General features: G+C 52.1%; 1 protein-coding gene across 1 annotated transcript in view; it reads left to right on the forward strand.

Annotated features, from left to right (window-relative positions):
- Positions 1-17,681, forward strand: part of camsap2a (calmodulin regulated spectrin-associated protein family, member 2a) — a gene marked incomplete at both ends in the record, with an annotated part of 63,483 nt that extends 45,802 nt beyond the window's left edge. Inside the window, 12 exons of the mRNA XM_084436131.1 lie at positions 836-975; positions 7,857-7,947; positions 8,062-8,158; positions 8,295-8,326; positions 8,453-8,522; positions 8,607-10,773; positions 11,470-11,606; positions 12,112-12,329; positions 14,007-14,103; positions 16,029-16,144; positions 17,065-17,183; positions 17,376-17,681. Coding sequence (XP_084292257.1) covers positions 836-975; positions 7,857-7,947; positions 8,062-8,158; positions 8,295-8,326; positions 8,453-8,522; positions 8,607-10,773; positions 11,470-11,606; positions 12,112-12,329; positions 14,007-14,103; positions 16,029-16,144; positions 17,065-17,183; positions 17,376-17,681 — 3,590 coding nt within the window. The remainder of the gene's footprint in view (positions 1-835; positions 976-7,856; positions 7,948-8,061; positions 8,159-8,294; positions 8,327-8,452; positions 8,523-8,606; positions 10,774-11,469; positions 11,607-12,111; positions 12,330-14,006; positions 14,104-16,028; positions 16,145-17,064; positions 17,184-17,375) is intronic.
- Positions 17,682-18,879: the final 1,198 nt, after the last annotated feature.

Genomic DNA, 18,879 nt, shown 5'->3' on the forward strand with positions numbered 1-18,879 from the left:
TGTAGGTGGGTTAGTGGGGGCGTGTAGGTAGTGGGTGTGTGTAGGTGGGTTAGTGGGGGCGTGTAGGTAGGAGGTGTGTGTAGGTGGGTTAGTGGGGGTGTGTAGGTAGGGGGTGTGTGTAGGTGGGTTAGTGGGGGTGTGTAGGTAGGAGGTGTGTGTAGGTGGGTTAGTGGGGGTGTGTAGGTAGGGGTTGTGTGTAGGTGGGTTAGTGGTTAGTGGATGTGTGTAGGTAGAGGGTGTGTGTAGGTGGGGGGGGGGGTGTAGGTAGGTTAGTGGATGTGTGTAGGTGGGTTAGGGGGTGTGTGTAGGTGGGTTAGTGGGTGTGTGTAGGTAGGTTAGTGTGTGTGTGTGTGTGTGTGTGTGTGTGTGTGTGTGTGTGTGTGTGTGTGTGTGTCTGTGTTTGCACATCCTGTATGCCGGTTTGTGTGAGGATAACTACCCAGCCAAGAAGTTAGATTTGCCTTCCATTGCGTCACAGACGGAATCAAACTCGTTAATCTACTCATTTCTAATCCCATACAGTCCCTGATGAAGTGGAGGGCTGATCTAATCTGATTAGCACACACACACACAGCTCTGTGTTTAACCCTACAAAGCTAATCAGGGAAAAGGCTACTTTACAGATATCCCAATAAATCAATACATTCCCCCCTCAACCACATACACACTCATACTTTGAATTTAGTATCAACATCCTGAGCTGTGATTGGTCGACCCCCGATAACTCCTGACATTCGGACGTTCCGGCTCACCACAAACTCAGAGAGAGACAGGAAGTGAACAGTTCATCCTGCATCCTTCCCGTCTAACCAGCCCACCCTGTTCCCAACTCCAGATCTGAGTCTGAAGGACAACATGTCGCTGGGAGACCGGCTGTCCAACCTGCAGCTGGTCCAGGACTTCTGTAAGGACCACCTCAACAGCTGCTGCCACTTCAGCCTGGAGGACATGGTCTACGCCTCCTCCTCGGTCAAGGTAAGCCCAGGAGAGTCCAGACGGGTCAACCTCTCCCCGGGGCGGTTCTGGGTCCGAGGCTGGGCCCAGTCCGGGGCTGGAGGGATAGGTTCTGGGTCTGGGGCTGGAGGGATGGGTTCTGGGTCCGGGGCTGGAGGGATGGGTTCTGGGTCCGGGGCTGGGCCCAGTCCGGGGCTGGAGGGATCTGAAGGGCCGTGTGGTTGTTTTAGTTCCGGAAAGGTTCAGTTAGTCAGTCAGTCCAGCTGAATGGGACCAGACTCAGAGGTCTGGCGTGCAAAGGGGCTGAAATTGACCAAGCTTCCCGAGACGCGTTGGTTAAATCCATGTAGATCGGTCAAGCAAATTCTATTATTTCCTCATTCATGTTTGTGTAGGAAAGCTGCACAGGATAGAGTCTCAGCAGCAGATGGCCTGGTACTGTAGGTCTGTGTGTGTGTGCACAGGCTAGCTGTGGCCTGGTGAGTCATGCGTGCATGCTTGTGTGTGTGCGTGTGTGTGTGTGTGTGTGTGTGTGTGTGTGTGCGTGCGCGCGTATGTTGGTGGAAGGATGGTGGAAAAACCATTGGGTCTAAAATGGATCCTGTAAACTCTCTGTCATCACCAACCACAGCTCTGGACGGGCTTGTTTCTGCTTGGAGGGTTGTCCTCTCATTCTCTGTTTCTGTTTTTGGTCTCTCTCTCTCTCCTCTCTCTCTCTCTCTCTCTCTCTCTCTCTCTCTCTTCTCTCTCTCTCTCTCTCTCTCTCTCTCCCCTCTCTCTCTCTCTTCTCTCTCTCTCTCTATTATATGGGTGGTATTCATGTGTGGGATGGACGCAAGCACAGCGTTCTTCTTCTACGTGGCCTCCAGGTGGAGAATGGTTCTGTCCATGTTCTGTGTGTTGTTGCTACCGTAGTGGGTCAGTCATAGAAACCGGGCGTAGAAACTAATGGGTTAATTGTGTCCCATTTCCTATTTTCCTTTATGAAGCCATATGAATGAAATGACTCATTTTTTCAGCTTAAGTATTCAACCTTGACTCTTGATGAACACTAGAATATCACCCCGCAAAGCAAGTAACTTGGTATGTCGCTGAGCGTTTGTTGGTTTGAACAATACAAGATACTGTAAATAAAGAGAAAGGTATTTCAGTTCTTATTACACAGAAGCATGTTTGTACAGTATGTCTAGACACTTAAGCATGTGGGTCAGGGTTAGCGTGTGCTGATACGTGCGTTCAAATCCACACAAATCTACTCTGGGAACATGTGTGCGCATGCGTATGCCAGAGTTCCCTCACCTCCGCAGACAGACCCTGCCCAGCTGTGCGCTCTCTCTCTCCTCTCACACTGAACGCAGGGCTGCCGAGTTTGGCCAAAAGTTTGGAGTGAGGTTTTTTCACTTGTTCACAAGCCCCCCCTCCACCTAGACGACTCACCCCCCCCCCCTCCCCCCAAGACAGCTCTAAGTCGCAAGCACCCACCCCGCAAAGGACGAATGGACCGCCAGATTAGCTCTTTCCATTTCAAAATAAAGGTCCCATAGGCATTGAACTGCTAGTATTTGGCGGGTGGTCATTTCTCCAGGTGGGAATAGTAAAGTGTGGCGTGAGAAGAGGCTGGGATGCGTGTGTCTCACAGCCCTGCTGAACGCGTGTGGGTCTCAGCCCTGCTGAACGCGTGTCTCACAGCCCTGCTGAACGCGTGTGTCTCACAGCCCTGCTGAACGCGTGTGTCTCACAGCCCTGCTGAACGCGTGTGTCTCACAGCCCTGCTGAACGCGTGTGTCTCACAGCCCTGCTGAACGCGTGTGTCTCACAGCCCTGCTGAACGCGTGTGTCTCACAGCCCTGCTGAACGCGTGTGTCTCACAGCCCTGCTGAACGCGTGTGTCTCACAGCCCTGCTGAACGCGTGTGTCTCACAGCCCTGCTGAACGTGTGTGTCTCACAGCCCTGCTGAACATGTGTGGGTCTCAGCTCCCAGAGAGCGGGGGGGGGGGGGGGGGGGGGAGGCAGGACAGGCTGCAGGCGCGGGAGAAGCAGAGCGGTCAGTCTCTCTGTCCTGACCACTCAGGAGTCTGGAGGAGCCGACGCTAGCAGCCGCGCGTGTCACAGCGCTTCTGTGTGTTGTGGTTGGGAGGTGTTGTCCCACTTCTTTGTCCCTGCCAGTCGCCCCGGCAGCGCTACGGTGCGACTGAAATCTCCCCCGAAACCGGACCTTTGTGTTTATCATAGCGCGAATAGCTTCAACGATTAAAGTTATTTTCCCTTTCACGCGCCCAGGAGTGCAGTTGGCTGTACCGCTGGAGAACCGCTGGAGCTGGCGTTCCTACGGGTCTCTGGACGGGGGGCGGGGCTCCGTGAGCGGCCGGCGTGCTCACGTGAACGCCGGTAACCTTGACCCAGTTTCCGGGGAGATGGTCACGCCCCCGTCGCCAAGCTAGCGGCCTGGTGATGGAGGACTCATTAGAGAGATGGGACTGAGAGAGAGAGGGAGGGAGGGAGGGAGAGAGAGAGGGAGGGAGGGAGGGAGAGAGAGAGAGGGAGAAGGAGGGAGGGAGAAGGAGGGAGGAGGGGAGGGACAGAGAAAGAAAGGGAGTGAGGGAGAAGGAGGGAGAGAGAGGGAGGGAGGGAGGGACAGAGAGAGAGGGAGGGAGAGAGAGAGAGAGGCTCTACCAAGAGAACTCTGTTATGCCTCAGTGGATGTGCTCAGGCCTGCCTAGTGCTAGTGTGACTGCACACTAACACGCATCCACGCACACACACGCGCGCACACACACACGCACACACACATTTGCACAAACATACTGGCTCTTGCTCTGTCTTTGTCAGTCCATCTGACATCCAAATGATTGCTTGTGAGTCCTTGTACACGATCAAAGAAACACACACATTTACAGACACACACACACACACACACACACACACACACACACACATACACACATACACACTGGCTGTTTTAGTCCCTCAGGATAATTCAGTAGCTGATTTGGTGTGAAGAACAAGCCCGGCTGTTCCATGTTCTGCACTGTGTTCCTAGTGGAACAATAGCCTGGTCTTCATGTGTGTGTGTTCCTAGTGGAACAAAAGCCCAGTCTGCATGTGTGTGTGTTCCTAGTGGAACAATAACCTGGTCTTCATGTGTGTGTGTTCCTAGTGGAACAATAACCTGGTCTTAATGTGTGTGTGTTCCTAGTGGAACAATAGCCCGTTCTTCATGTGTGTGTGTTCCTAGTGGAACAATAGCCCGGTCTTCATGTGTGTGTGCTGTTCTGCCCAACCCCCACTATCAGGAGACCAGAAGCAGCTCTTTTTATTGCAGACCTGTATTAAATCATGTCAGCCTCCTCCTCCTCATTCTGGCTGACGTATCAGTTCAGTCAGATCTGAACGGCCATCTGCAGCAGCGGTGACGTGAAATACAGCGCTGGGTTCGTTCACCTCCAGTGGCGGTGATGGCTGTGTTGTCTGTCTGCGCGTTCGCACTGTTGAGCTCAGGTCAAGGGCAGTGTTGTGACGAGTTGGAGCTGTATTCTCTCCTTCTAAAGAGGCCTTTAAATGTGTCCCTGTTACTCCTTTAAATGTGTCCCTGTTACTCCTTTAAATGTGTCCCTGTTACTCCTTTAAATGTGTCCCTGTTACTCCTTTAAATGTGTCCCTGTTACTCCTTTAAATGTGTCCCTGTTACTCCTTTAAATGTGTCCCTGTTACTCTTTAAATGTGTCCCTGTTACTCCTTTAAATGTGTCCCTGTTACTCCTTTAAATGTGTCCCTGTTACTCCTTTAAATGTGTCCCTGTTACTACTTTAAATGTGTCCGTTACTCCTTTAAATGTGTCCCTGTTACTCCTTTAAATGTGTCCCTGTTACTCTTTAAATGTGTCCCTGTTACTACTTTAAATGTGTCCATGATACTCTTTAAATGTGTCCCTGTTACTCTTTAAATGTGTCCCTGTTACTCTTTAAATGTGTCCCTGTTACTCTTTAAATGTGTCCCTGTTACTCTTGAAATGTGTCCCTGTTACTCTTTAAATGTGTCCCTGTTACTCCTTTAAATGTATCCCTGTTACTCCTTAAATGTGTCCCTGTTACTCTTTAGGTGGAGTAGCCAACACTTCCCGGCCTTGTTGCCTTGTGCTACAATTTCCATTTTTATGAGACTAAATGATCTATTTTATTGACTTCTTTTGTGTGGGGACCGCTGGCTGTGATATGTAGAGACAGTTCTGCTAGAGGCCGTGTTCTCTGACCGAGGAAGGTAGACACACTAATGACCGTCCAGGTGACCGTCCACACATTCAGCTCTAGAACAAAGTCTCTCTGTCTGCTGTACCAGATCCAGACGGCAGATCAAGACCCTGCTTAAGTCCTTAATGACATCATAGCCACTGAGTGTGTGTGTGTGTGTGTGTGTGTGTGCGCGTGCGTGCGTACGTGCACTCAAAGAGAAGGGGGCGGGGCAGCCATTACCAGCTCCCTCTTGAGTGGATTAGCCCTCAGCTTTGTCTGACCTGCAACCAATCAGCTCTCTCCTCATGCAAAGAGTGACACAGAGCCATCTCCAAATCTGGCGACCCAAATCTGGCAACCCTGTGGGGTAATGCCCGGTTAATAGACTAGGTAGCAGTGTTGCTAGGCGATGGGAGCAGAGGAGAGGGAGGGTTGGACTGCGGATGCTGGTAAAGGACTCTGGCGTCTGACGTTCAGTAAACAGGTAGGACAGGAGGACAGATGGACGACGGACTGCTATTAACGTCACGCCATCTGGGACGGAGATGGCTCCTCTCTCTCTCTCCCTCCCTCAATCTCCCTCTCCCTCTCCCTCTCCCTCTCCCTCTCCCTCTCCCTCTCCCTCTCCCTCTCCCTCTCCCTCTCCCTCCCTCCCTCTCCCTCTCCCTCTCTCCCTCTCCCTCCCTCCCTCCCTCCCTCCCTCCCTCCCTCCCTCCCTCCCTCCCTCCCTCCCTCCCTCCCTCTCCCTCTGACTCTCTCCCTCTCCCTCCCTCCCTCTCACTCTCTCTCCCTCCCTCCCTCCCTCCCTCTCCCTCTCACTCTCTCCCTCCCTCCCTCTCTCTCTCCCTCCCTCCCTCTCTCTCTCCCTCCCTCCCTCTCCCTCCCTCCCTCTCTCCAAAACTGAGAGGACTCTCGTGACAAGCGCCCCTAGAGGTCCTGTAGGCTGAAGTCATTAACGGGCGGTGTTCTGCTAGCAGGTGAAGGCAGCCTCTGCAGGACACCGCGTGCTGGATGTGCGATCGCTACTGTAGCTGTTCTTGTTTCTCGCTGTGGATCTAAAGGAAGTTGGGAGATATTGGTGATTTCCTGCTGTTGGTTCTGAGAACAATGCAAGAACGGATGCTAGAACCACTCAGTTTGCATGTTTGAGTTCATTTTCTTGAGTTCATTTTCTTTCGGGATGATAGATGTTTAGCCGACTATCAGACATCTGTGTTTGTCCAGTAACTGAGGCGTGGCGACACACAGCTTTGCATTATTGTGAGAGGAGGCATCCCAGACCAAAATGTCATCCTGCTCTCTCCCGAACAACGATTGGCTCCCATCTCGCGTTGGTTAAACTGCAGCGTTCGCACCGCGCGGGGGGAGTGGGGGCAGTGCCTCGTGTCGGCGTCCCCCAGGCTCCTGACTCTGCTGAGGGGAGCAGGGTAGAGACCGCACTGCTGAGCTGGTGAGTTCGGAGCGAAGGCGCGTTCTCTTTGTCCGGGCTGGTGGCGGGCAGGGCTCCTGGGCAGAACACCCCGGTTCCTCAAGGTCACGTCGGAGAACGCGTGCCAGGCGGTCTCTCCCAGGCGGTCTCTCCCAGGCGGTATCTTCTCAGCGGGAGGCGTGGGTATCTGGGCAGGTGGGCGGGTGAGGAGAATGGCAACAAAGGAAAATGGCTGATTGACTTTGAAACGGGATGTGATTGCCTTGCAGGCTCCTACTGGGTGTAGTAATATATTTTGTTTCCTGTCATAAAGTAGCCTATATAGTTGACATCATCATTTTAGTATGATTATATCCATGCAGATTTTACGGTGGAAGAGAGTATTTGTATTGTTCACATCAGGTCTTGTGGTCTGATATTTGCAGCATAATTGTATCCTCTGGGATTCCCCTCAAATAATCCTGACCTGATTTCTGACCTTGGCACGAATTGTAATGGTGTCAAAAATCCTTTCTAAACTGAACCTGGGCTGAGTTTCCCAGAGGCATCGTAGCGCTACGTTCATCGTAAGCTACGGCGTTCATCGTAGCGCTACGATGCCTCTGGGAAACTCAGCCCTGTTCTGTCCAACAAATCCATGTGAGGATGGTTGAATTCACTATCCATCACCTGAGGGTCTAGAAGCTGGACCCATTTTAGTACCGACACTATCATTCTAGTGTTACAGAAAGATTTGATTCACTAATACAATCAGAAAGGTTTGATTAACTAATACTACAGCTAATTTGCTTAACTAACTGATTAACTAATACAAACAATGGAGCTGTGAAAGCAGTTTGACCCTTAGGAAATTATGTAATGAGCCAACAAGCACAATGATGCTCATTTGATGTGATACTTGATGTTTATAAGCACTTTACTGAGGGTAATTACAAAGGTAGGAGGGCGTATGTAGTGCGTAACAGTCTGGGGCGCAGAAAAGAGCTTGTGTTGAGGTAAAGGATATGAACAGGAGTGAGGAGGAGATGAAGGAAAGGGGAACTGAAGCATGTATGAACACAGACCGCTGTGTCAGGCTTTCCTTTCAGGAGGTAACAGAGACATCTGGTGGACGTATAGCTACACTGCATGCGGTTGTTCTGAAAAGACATGCTTTTCTCGGAGCTGACGCTGTAGCAATGTCTACTGTGCTTAGGTCAAGTCTGGTGTAAAAACTATATTGTTATTTGTTTGTCTGTTCCAGAACAACTACATTGTGTTCGTGGCAGAGCTGTTTCATTGGTTTGAAGTGGCAAAGCCCGACTTTGTAAAGCCCAGAGCTCTGGACCCTGAAGGTAAAGGTTAAATATTTTCCATGAAAGTGGCATTAGACCTACTTGTTTTTTAGGAGTCTGTAGGAGTTGTTTCGATGGGTAACATGTGTGTCTACTGTTAACATTTGACCTCAGAGCCGGCCCCCTTGTTGAAGGGCATACCCTCCGTGCCCATCTCCAAGGTGACCAAGAGGAGCTTCATGGAGAGACCCCCCAGTCCAGAGAGACCCAGGTATGAAGCCCCTCCAACCACTCAGGACTAAACTCATTTATCAGCTGTCAAAACTGAGCTTACAATCAAAGTAACGGCAAACCTGTATGCAAAACTGATACTGAAAACAAACTATTATCTTCCCCCTCTTTCCCAGTCTGCCTCTCCGACCTCAACCTCTAAACTCAGGTAACCAGATCATTTCTTTCTTGTTCATCCAGCATTTGTGGTGTTGAATGTTTATTCAAAGAATGACTAAAACTCCTCTGCTAAATGAGATGTTGATCAATTTGTTTTGTTTTTTTTAACCTGCAGGAGAAATCAAGAGATCAACCTCAATGTCGTTTGTGGACGGCTACACAGGAACCTGGCCCAAGGAGAAGAGGTTAGTAGACCTGAACAAATCATTTCAAACACACTGTGCTACACAACAAGGTCTCATTTGGTTCTTTATCCTCGGCCCCGCCAGGTCTGGGCCTTACGGAGTGTCCTTCGACATCCCCTTCGGTAAAGACGACGGCGCCCTGGCCGCCCCGCCCCCCCTTCGGGGCATGACCCGGTCGGCCAGTACGGACGACGGCCTGGGCTTCAGGGTCTACCACCCCCCGCCCCGCGGCATGAAGAGGAACCTGTCCTTCCAGCCCGTCAACGGGCAGAGCGTGGGCATCGAGGAGGAGGAGGGCGGCCCCGAGGGACCCGCCGGGCGCCGGGCGGGCGGAGGCTTCACCAACGGGCACGGTGCCGCCCCCCCCAGCATGGAGGAGGCCCTGCAGATCATCCACGACGCGGGCCGGCCTGCGCAGAGGCTCCGCCCCCTGGCGGAGGACATTAAGAACGGCTTCTTCCTGCACAGCCCGGCCCGCGAGCCCGGCCCTGGGGGCGGACCGGACTCTGCGTCGGAGGCGGAGTCTAAAGGGGCCCCCCCGAGCGCCACAGACACGGCCGAGCTGGACACCGGCGTCCATGTGGAGACGGAGGACATGGGCGAGACGCTGGACGAGGACTCGTCTCTGAGGGACTGCACGGCGAGCATGGAGCTGGACATGGACACACCCAGCCCCGTCCCTGGCGGCTTCGCCAAGTCCCCGTCGGGCGGCGTCAGGATGACCAGCTTCGCCGAACAGAAGCTCCGCAAGCTCCACCCCCCGGCCGGCGGCACCGACTCGGGCCAGGGCAGCAGCAGCTCCCTCAAGACCACGCCGGAGGGCTCGGAGTTGGGCCTGCCGCTGTCCGTCTCCTGGGCGCCCACGCCCGAGCACAGCCCCGTCCGCCAGCAGGCCCCGCCCCTCGCCGTCCTGGCCAAACCCATCTACCCGGCCCCGGCCCCGCCCCCCGACCCCGCGCAGGCCATGGCCACGGAGATGGTGCAGCTGCGCATGCGTCTGGAGGAGAAGCGTCGCGCCATCGAGGCGCAGAAGACCAAGGTGGAGGCGGCGTTCGCCAGGCACCGCCAGAAGATGGGCCGCTCCGCCTTCCTCGCCGTGGTCAAGAGGAAGGGGGAGGGTGGCGCCGGAGGGCCCGAGGACGACGGGGGGAGGGGGGAGGAGGGGGACGAGAGGCGGGCGGGGAGCGGAAGCCCCGCCCCCCCGTGTGGGAGGAGCAAAGTGGACACGCCCGACGGGGCGGAGCAAGGGAGCGGCGACGGCGGTACAGGTTGGCTGAAGTCACCAGGAGGAGGAGGAGGGGAGGAGGGCGGTCCAGGCGCCGGAGGAGGGCCGGAGGCAGAGCTGGCGGAGTACACGCGCTCCATCGAGAAGCTCAACGCGTCGCTGGCCTTCCTGCAGACGGAGATGCAGCGGCTGGCCCAGCAGCAGGAGGTCATCATGGCCATGCGGGAGCAGCAGCAGCAGCAGCAGGCCTGGGTCATCCCCCCGCCCCACGCCTCCGCTAACCCCTCCCCCCAGAAACACGGCCGCGCCGCCGCCCGCTCTTCCGGGCCCCCCTCCCCCGCCGACTCCCCCCGCTCCGCCCACCGCTCGCCCGCCAGCCTCAGGAGGAAGTCCGCCTCCTTCCACTCCCGCACGCCGCGCACCCCCCGGCCCAGCGAGCTCAAGCTCGCCCCCTACAGCCGCGTGCTGACCGCGCCGCAGTCCGTGGACAGCATCCCCCGCCTGCGCCGCTTCTCGCCCTGCCAGCCTCTGACCAGCGCCTTCGTCTACATGGGGGACAAACCGGCCGGCGCGCCCGAGACCTCTGCCCCGGATTGGGGGGGAAGCAGGGACACGGACCCCCTGCTCTCCCCGGAGAGGGAGGCCTCCAGCCCCGCCAGCGCTGACCCCTCGCCCCCCTGCTCCCCGGCCAGGGAGCCACACCGGGCAGACGAGGCGAGAGGGGAGGCCAAGAACGAAGAGATGGACACAGAGACGGGGATGGAGGAGAGGAAAGAGAGGGGTCAGGAGGAGATTCAGTCCACCGTTGGTACGTCGGTGTCGGAGGTTCTGGCCCACCCCGTGACCGAGACCTTCACCCCCGTCCCGCTAGGACCCCCCAGCCCGGCCAGGGGCAGCCTGGTGGAGGTGCCCCTGTCCGTGCTCAAACCCCTGGAGGGGGAGGCGCTGGAGGAGAGCGCGGAGAGGCAGGCCACCATGGAGGGCCTGGATGACGACCACAAGATGTGCTGTGGCTTCTTCTTCAAGGTAAGCACAAACCTGCAATTTCTTTATTAGATAATATAATATAATTTCCTGTAGGCCCTGCTTCTTCCATGATGATGTGTGTGAAGGGTTTTGGGATTAGTGACAAATTATTCAAATTTTTGTCAAAATTAGTTCAGTCCCAGTTCCATGACAAAGCGATTTGCTGTGGCACCCCAGGCGGCCATGTTTGTTTGGTTCTGGTGAGGAAACCTTCTGTTTCTAATATGAGATGATGAATGGTGCTGAAAGTAGGCCGGCTGAGGACAAAGTCATTTCTCCTGTTGTTGCTGGGAGGAGAAGCCACATCCGACTCTTCCTTTATCTAGGTCAGGAAACTGGGACTAGTGAATTATTTAAGTGAAGCTGTCGAAAAGTGGCTTGACTGTGATGCTAAATTAGACGGTGGCGGCTGTAAAGTGCATGAAATGTTCAGTATTCAGACCACATGGTCTGGTGGCTGCTGGAATAGACATTCTTGGTACTGTAGGTCACATGAAAGAAGTAAGAGTGTAAAGAAATGCCTTCTAATAAATATGATGGAGGTTTGCTGCTGGGAACGAAGGCGCTGCCGTTGTTTCTGAGGTGAATCTATCTGATGAAACACGCCTACGGTACGGAGGTCGCCGGAGCTCTGAGGGTAAAAGGATGTTAAGAACGAATAACCAATGCTATTACTTCCTGTGGTCTCTGCGCTAGGATGATGGGAAAGGGGAGGACAACATGGCGCAGAAGAGGGCGGCGCTGCTGGAGAAGAGGATGAGGAGGGAGAGAGAGACGCAGCAGAAGAAGCAGCAGCTGGAGGCGGAGCAGGAGCAGAGGAAGGAGGAGGCGCGGTATGTCTCACTGCCCCCCCCATCGGTCACCTACCCGGTCTCTCTGTCACTCGGTCTCTCTGTCACCCGGTCTCTCTGTCACCCGGTCTCTCTATCGCCCGGTCTCTCTGTCACCCGGTCTCTCTGTCGCCCGGTCTCTCTCTCACCCGGTCTCTCTGTCACCTGGTCTCTCTGTCACCTGGTCTCTCTGTTACATGGTCTCTCTGTCACCCGGTCTCTCTGTCACCTGGTCTCTCTGTCACCCGGTCTCTCTCTCACCCGGTCTCTCTGTCACCTGGTCTCTCTGTCACCCGGTCTCTCTGTCACCCGGTCTCTCTGTCACCTGGTCTCTGAGCAGAGTCTATGTTCAACTGACTGAATGTGGCTGTGAGCTTGCAAACACAACACGCCACATTATTTCAGTTGAATTCTTGTCAATCTAAAGCTCCTTTGTGTCCCAAAAAAGCCCAATATAAACCCAAAATACCCGAGTGCTCTTAACACCCCCCCCCCCCCCCCCCCCCAGAGTGAAAGCTGAGGAGGAGCGCCTGAGGAAGGAGGAGGACAAGGCCCGGAGGGAGTTCATCAAGCAGGAGTACGTGAGGAGGAAGCAGCTCAAGCTGATGGAGGACATGGACACGCTCATCAAACCCCGGCCCGCCAGCACCAGGAGGAGAGCCAGGCCCAAGTCCATCCACAGAGACGGTGTGGACTCCCCCAAGACGCCCGCCAGGGGCACCACAGGTAACCATGGTAACGCCCCCCCCCCCCCCATCCTCTGGGGTCACGGCCCCGTGGGGCGAGTCTGTCACATGACCGCTGTGGTGCCAGTTACTGTAGCTCTGCCATCCACACACATGTCTGAACTCTGCTCAGCTCAGCTCAGCTCGGCTTCTTCTGTCTGCTTCCTCTGCTGCCCGAGAGCTGCTTCTCTCTAATGTTCCAACCCAACCTGACCTGAAAACCATATTGGGCCTCATTCATGAACTAAGTTAAGAATGTCTCTAGAAGCATTATCTTCTTAAACCCTACTTCCAAAAAGATTCTGCCTTTTACCAATGTTCTCACACGTGGGAACTAAGAACAGAATCTACGAACACGGAAGAGCAGTTTTAAGTAGGCTACGGACATACAGTATTCGTGCGAAAGACATGTTAATTTAAAAACATTTGTGATTTTGTTTACTTCAAATCGACAGTTGCATAACATTATAGGATTGCAATACATTATATTTGTATCATTTATAAATATCCTATAATAATGGTTTTCATTATTTTACAAAGCGAGAGAGTGCTGTCTGTCCAATAATATCCCCGATGCGCCGGGTAAACAAGAAGCCATGCTCCATTTGGTGTGTGTGTGTGTGTGTGTGTGTGTGTGTGTGTGTGTGTGTGTGTGTGCGTGCGTGCGTGCGTGCGTGCGTGCGTGCGTGCGTGTGTGTGAATGCGTGTGTGTGTTTGAGCAGTTGTGTGTGATTGTGTGCTAGAGCTTATCTTGCATGTGTCTAGATGTTGGCCCAGCGTCCTGTGGACAGACATGTGTTGTGGTCAGGCCCAGCGTCCTGTGGACAGACATGTGTTGTGGTCAGGCCCAGCGTCCTGTGGACAGACATGTGTTGTGTTCAGGCCCAACGCCCTGTGGACAGACATGTGTTGTGGTCAGGCCCAGCGTCCTGTGGACAGACATGTGTTGTGGTCAGGCCCAGCGTCCTGTGGACAGACGTGTGTTGTGGTCAGGCCCAGCGTCCTGTGGACAGACATGTGTTGTGGTCAGGCCCAGCGTCCTGTGGACAGACATGTGTTGTGGTCAGGCCCAGCGTCCTGTGGACAGACATGTGTTGTGGTCAGGCCCAGCGTCCTGTGGACAGACATGTGTTGTGGTCAGGCCCAGCGTCCTGTGGACAGACATGTGTTGTGTTCAGGCCCAACGCCCTGTGGACAGACATGTGTTGTGGTCAGGCCCAGCGTCCTGTGGACAGACATGTGTTGTGGTCAGGCCCAGCGTCCTGTGGACAGACGTGTGTTGTGGTCAGGCCCAGCGTCCTGTGGACAGACGTGTGTTGTGGTCAGGCCCAGCGTCCTGTGGACAGACATGTGTTGTGGTCAGGCCCAGCGTCCTGTGGACAGACATGTGTTGTGGTCAGGCCCAGCGTCCTGTGGACAGACATGTGTTGTGGTCAGGCCCAGCGTCCTGTGGACAGAGATGTGTTGTGGTCAGGCCCAGCGTCCTGTGGACAGACATGTGTTGTGGTCAGGCCCAGCGTCCTGTGGACAGACGTGTGTTGTGGTCAGGCCCAGCGTCCTGTGGACAGACATGTGTTGTGGTCAGGCCCAGCGTCCTGTGGACAGACGTGTGTTGTGGTCCTTGGTGGGGGTGTAACCGTGCGTCCTGTGCTGTGCCACGTCTGTGTTTCAGCTCCAGGTTCACAAGCTCGTGTGTTTTCAGTGTCCAGTCTCTCCCTGGCCTCGCTCAACCTGGGGGACAGCGACAGCGCCCACTCTGAGAAGAGAGCTCCAAGGTGAGAGAGACACACACACACACACACACACACTTCAACCCAGAGGATCAGTCCACTTTTTGGGCTTCAGGGCCTATTCTCCGTCTGTATTACATGAACCTGACACGTAGAGACTATAATCTCAGTTGTTCTGCAGGCACACACTCGGCTAGCTCAACACTGAGGCCATCAGGAAAATCGTAGTCTCTACGTGTCATGGTTCATCTCTACGTGTCAAGGTTCATGTAAGACAGACCGAAAATAGGGCGTCAAGTCCAAAATAGTGAACTTATCCTTTATAGTGATCTTATCTGTAAAACACGGGACGTCTAAAAGGTTCATGGTGTTCTCAAATACACTCATTACAGCACGTGATCTACTAGTTGCTGTTGAAGCCCACTCATCCAGAACATCTCTAGAGCGTTCTAAGCGTTAACGTTCTGCGTTCTTCTTCCTCCTCTCGCCCAGAAGCCTTAGCTTAGCGTCGGGCCGTCTCTGCTTCCTCCTGAGCTCTCCTAAACTGAGAAGGAGGTTAGTTTTCTGCATCGTAGTGCAACTCCTCCGGTTCCTCACTCCGCCACATCCACCCACCCAATCCTCAAATGTTGCCGTGTCCCCCACCCTCTACGTGCTGATGTAGGGGCTATGGTGTCGGTTTAGGTTTCAGGATTGGGCACTACCCTCTAGCATTTAGATGGGGAAGGTTTCTTAAGGTCATTTCCAAATGGAAAGGAGCCTTATTAGCAAACCTAACGACACAGGAACCAGTAGGCTACCCTTCACTGAATGTCTCCTCTTAATAGTGACCTTTACCTCACCCCCTGCTGTGTGACTGCTGCGTCCGTCCTGCTCAACGCTGCTGGCATGGCTCACTGGGTAGATAAGACGCTGGTAGAGTTGTCACAGTCAAACCGCCAGAGGATTTGACTGCTTCACGTTGCTGTACTCCCCATGCTTGCAAGATTAGAGGTACACAAGGAATGTGATAAGAATATCAGCGAATGTCTATTAGGAATATCAGCGAATGTCTATTAAGAATATCAGCGAATGTCTATTAAGAATATCAGCGAATGTCTATTAAGAATATCAGCAAATGTCTATTAAGAATATCAGCGAATGTCTATTAAGAATATCAGCGAATGTCTATTAAGATTATCAGCGAATGTCTATTAAGAGTATCAGCGAATGCCTTATGCCGGGCTCAGACTACACCCCTCCCGACAATCGGAGGAGAAATCTGGTCTGGAACGTTGGTCGGGGACGATGATCGGCCCAGATTATCTTGTAATGTGAGGGGTTTACAGCTCCAATCTTATACCTCCCGATCGGCTCGCAGACCCATCGGGGCGGCCTGATAATATCAAACATGTTTGATATTTAAGATTATTACGTCCCGACTTTACAAGTGAGACGCGAGACCAGTGGTTCGTTGCTCCCTCGGGCACGATAAGATCCTGTAGTGTGTGCTGAGCCGTTGTTTTCAAATCTTGCTGTGTATGCTTGTTTGAGATGCGCAAGAAGAATATCTGTTAAGATTCTCCTTATGTGCGTGATGTAACCCGATTTCGAAATTGGTTAGGATTTTAAATATCCTGTCATGTGAGCCCGGCATAAGCCTCTCCCTGGCCTGGTTGGTAATAGTGCAGACTTTGGGTAGAAACTGTTTCCACTGCTGAGAAACACCCATCCAGCTTCCCCACGCTCAGCATGTGCAGCGCCTCCTGTTGAGAGGTTAAAATGCTCAGCTACAAAATGTCAGTAAATAAAGAGAGGTGATCTGTGTGTGTGTTTGTGTGTGTATGCGTGTGTGTGGGTGTGTGTTTGTGTTTGTGTGTGCGTGCGCGTGTGTGTGTGGGTGTGTGTTTGTGTGTGTGTGCGTGTGTGTGGGTGTGTGTTTGTGCGTGTGTGTGTGTGTTTGTGTGTGTGTGTGTGTGTTCTCCCTATAGGCAGGACTCTGCTGATGGTTTCCTGTCCCCGAGCCGGCCTGGCAGTGGTAACGGGGAGAAGGACTGGGAGAACGGTTCCACCACGTCCTCCATCACCTCCAACACTGAGTACACAGGTATAGAACCCAGTCACCTCCAGAACCCAGTCACCTCCAACACTGAACACACAGGTACTGAACCCAGTCACCTCCAACACTGAATACACAGGTACTGAACCCTCCAACACTGAACACACAGGTACTGAACCCTCCAACACAGAATACACAGGTACAGAACCCAGTCACCTCCAACACTGAACACACAGGTACAGAACCCAGTCACCTCCAGAACCCAGTCACCTCCAACACTGAACACACAGGTACAGAACCCAGTCACCTCCAACACTGAACACACAGGTACTGAACCCAGTCACCTCCAACACTGAACACACAGGTACAGAACCCAGTCACCTCCAACACTGAACACACAGGTACTGAACCCAGTCACCTCCAACACTGAATACACAGGTACTGAACCCAGTCACCTCCAACACTGAACACACAGGTACTGAACCCAGTCACCTCCAACACTGAACACACAGGTACTGAACCCAGTCACCTCCAACACTGAACACACAGGTACTGAACCCTCCAACACTGAACACACAGGTACTGAACCCTCCAACACTGAACACACAGGTACTGAACCCAGCAGGCAGCTCATAGCAGCCCACCCACACACAACACTTTCAGCAAAAAAATGAAACTACAAGTGTGTACTCAGATAGTGGTATCAAGTATCCAAAAATCCTGCAAGGTTTACACATGACATTCATTTCTATATTTGCATATGAACAGTATTATTTTGGGGCTTATTAACCAACTCTGTCCGTTCATATCGACATGGTTGAGGTATCCCCCAAGATACCATCAGGAATCTTCTAAAGATGCCTTTAAATTATTTATCTTCAGTCTGAGGCGGATGTCATATCTCCCTTCCTTGAAGAGAGTGGTTGCTATGGTGATTCTCTCTGACATCACCCTGCTTGTGTTGCCAGGGCCGAAACTGTACAAGGAGCCGAGCGCCAAATCTAACAAGCACATCATCCAGAACGCCATGACGCACTGCTGCCTGGCGGGCAAGGTCAACGAAGGACAGAAGAACAAGATCCTAGAGGTAATGGCCTGCTTGCCCTTACAAAAGATATCACAACGCCAAAAAGTGCTCTTAGCTCAGTGAGAGAACAGCTTTGAGATGTGAACACAACCTACATGTAGGTTTGAAATTAGCCTAGTAGTTCACTCATAGAAATACTGTATGCAAGTAATGTCAACTTGAAAAATAGTTTTTTTCCCGCTTGTCTCTCAGGAAATGGAAAAATGTGAGGCCAACAACTTCCTGGTCCTGTTCCGGGATGCGGGTTGCCAGTTCCGCTCTCTGTACACGTACTTCCCAGAGACAGAGGAGATTACCAAACTGGCGGGCGTGGGGCCCAAGAACATCTCACGCAAGATGATCGACGGCCTGTACAAGTACAACTCAGACAGGAAGCAGTTCAGCCAGATCCCTGCCAAGACCATGTCAGCGAGCGTCGACGCCATCACCATCCAGAGCCACCTGTGGCAAACCAAGAAACCAGCCACCCCCAAAAAAGTGGTGCCTGCCAAGTCCTAATGGAACTTCTAGTCCTCCACCTCCTTTTTCCCCTTCAAATGGAACATTCACATTCAATTTGCACTTCACTGTACATGACCATGAAGATTCAGACACCTGCAATGCCAATAGATGAATGCATACCTGTTCTTTGTTTTCACTTTCATTCCTGTCCTTTTCCCAGAGTGGACACAGGTGGTCTCAGTTAAATAAATAAAAAACACCAACAACTGGAATGTAAAACACTATTTAAAATGTCACTGATGTTTCGTAAAATAGATTTTTGATTTCAGAGCACGTGTGTATGTGATCTTTTTATGTGCTAAAAAGCAAGTCAAAAAGGAGATGGTATGAATGCAACAATGTTTTATTTGGTGCACTGAAGCACTGAATGTTATTCAGTTGATCTGTAGACTGGTTAGTTTTGCATACAGTATGTTGACATGTGTGGCCTTATGCTCTTTGTGTTTTGTTTGTCAGTGCAATGAGGTGATTGTAAAACTAAACCATAGAGGGGCTTTTGTAATGAGCCAAGGGTGCTTTTCCATGTATTGTCTTTTAAAATGCAAAATGTAAAGTCTAAATAAGGAGTTCAACAGCTAGTGTTCAACTGCTAGTGTTCAACTGCTAGTGTTCAACAGCTAGTGTTCCCCGCACAGTATCAATCCAGGTCAATGTTGGTTGAACAGTGTTTTCAACTTTAAAAACCAACTGCTTTTGGCCCTTTTTTAAGGAATGCATGACCCACATGGTGGGCGGCCATATTACTGCGGTGGTTCACTGCAGGTTTGTGAACACGTGTTTGATGTCATCACCTACATTACAAGCAACATTTTACTTTACATTTCTAAAATGCTGGCTGGTGCTTAAGAAAATGTGTATTATTGACACTTTAAAAATGACAGTTCTGATTTCATGCTATAATTATTAACAATAGGTGTAGGTAGACATGCAAACATTATGTTTCCAAAGCACTATCAAGAGAAAGTTAAGTTTTCCAAAGCACTATCAAGAGAAAGTTAAGTTTTGGTTTATATGTTTTAAAATACAGTATTTCTATTAAGTTAATTTGATGTCTTCAGATTGGGACTAAGTCAAAGTTATTGTGAAGTTGTATTACTGAATTTGTAAGTCAGTATTCTCCAAACATCTGCCATTTATGTGAAGACATAGACTAGTAATAGTAATAAAACGGCTTGTCCATAAACACACTTACAGG

Source organism: Borostomias antarcticus, assembly GCF_949987555.1.
Source record: "Borostomias antarcticus genome assembly, chromosome: 3".
Lineage (NCBI taxonomy): Eukaryota > Metazoa > Chordata > Actinopteri > Stomiiformes > Stomiidae > Borostomias > Borostomias antarcticus.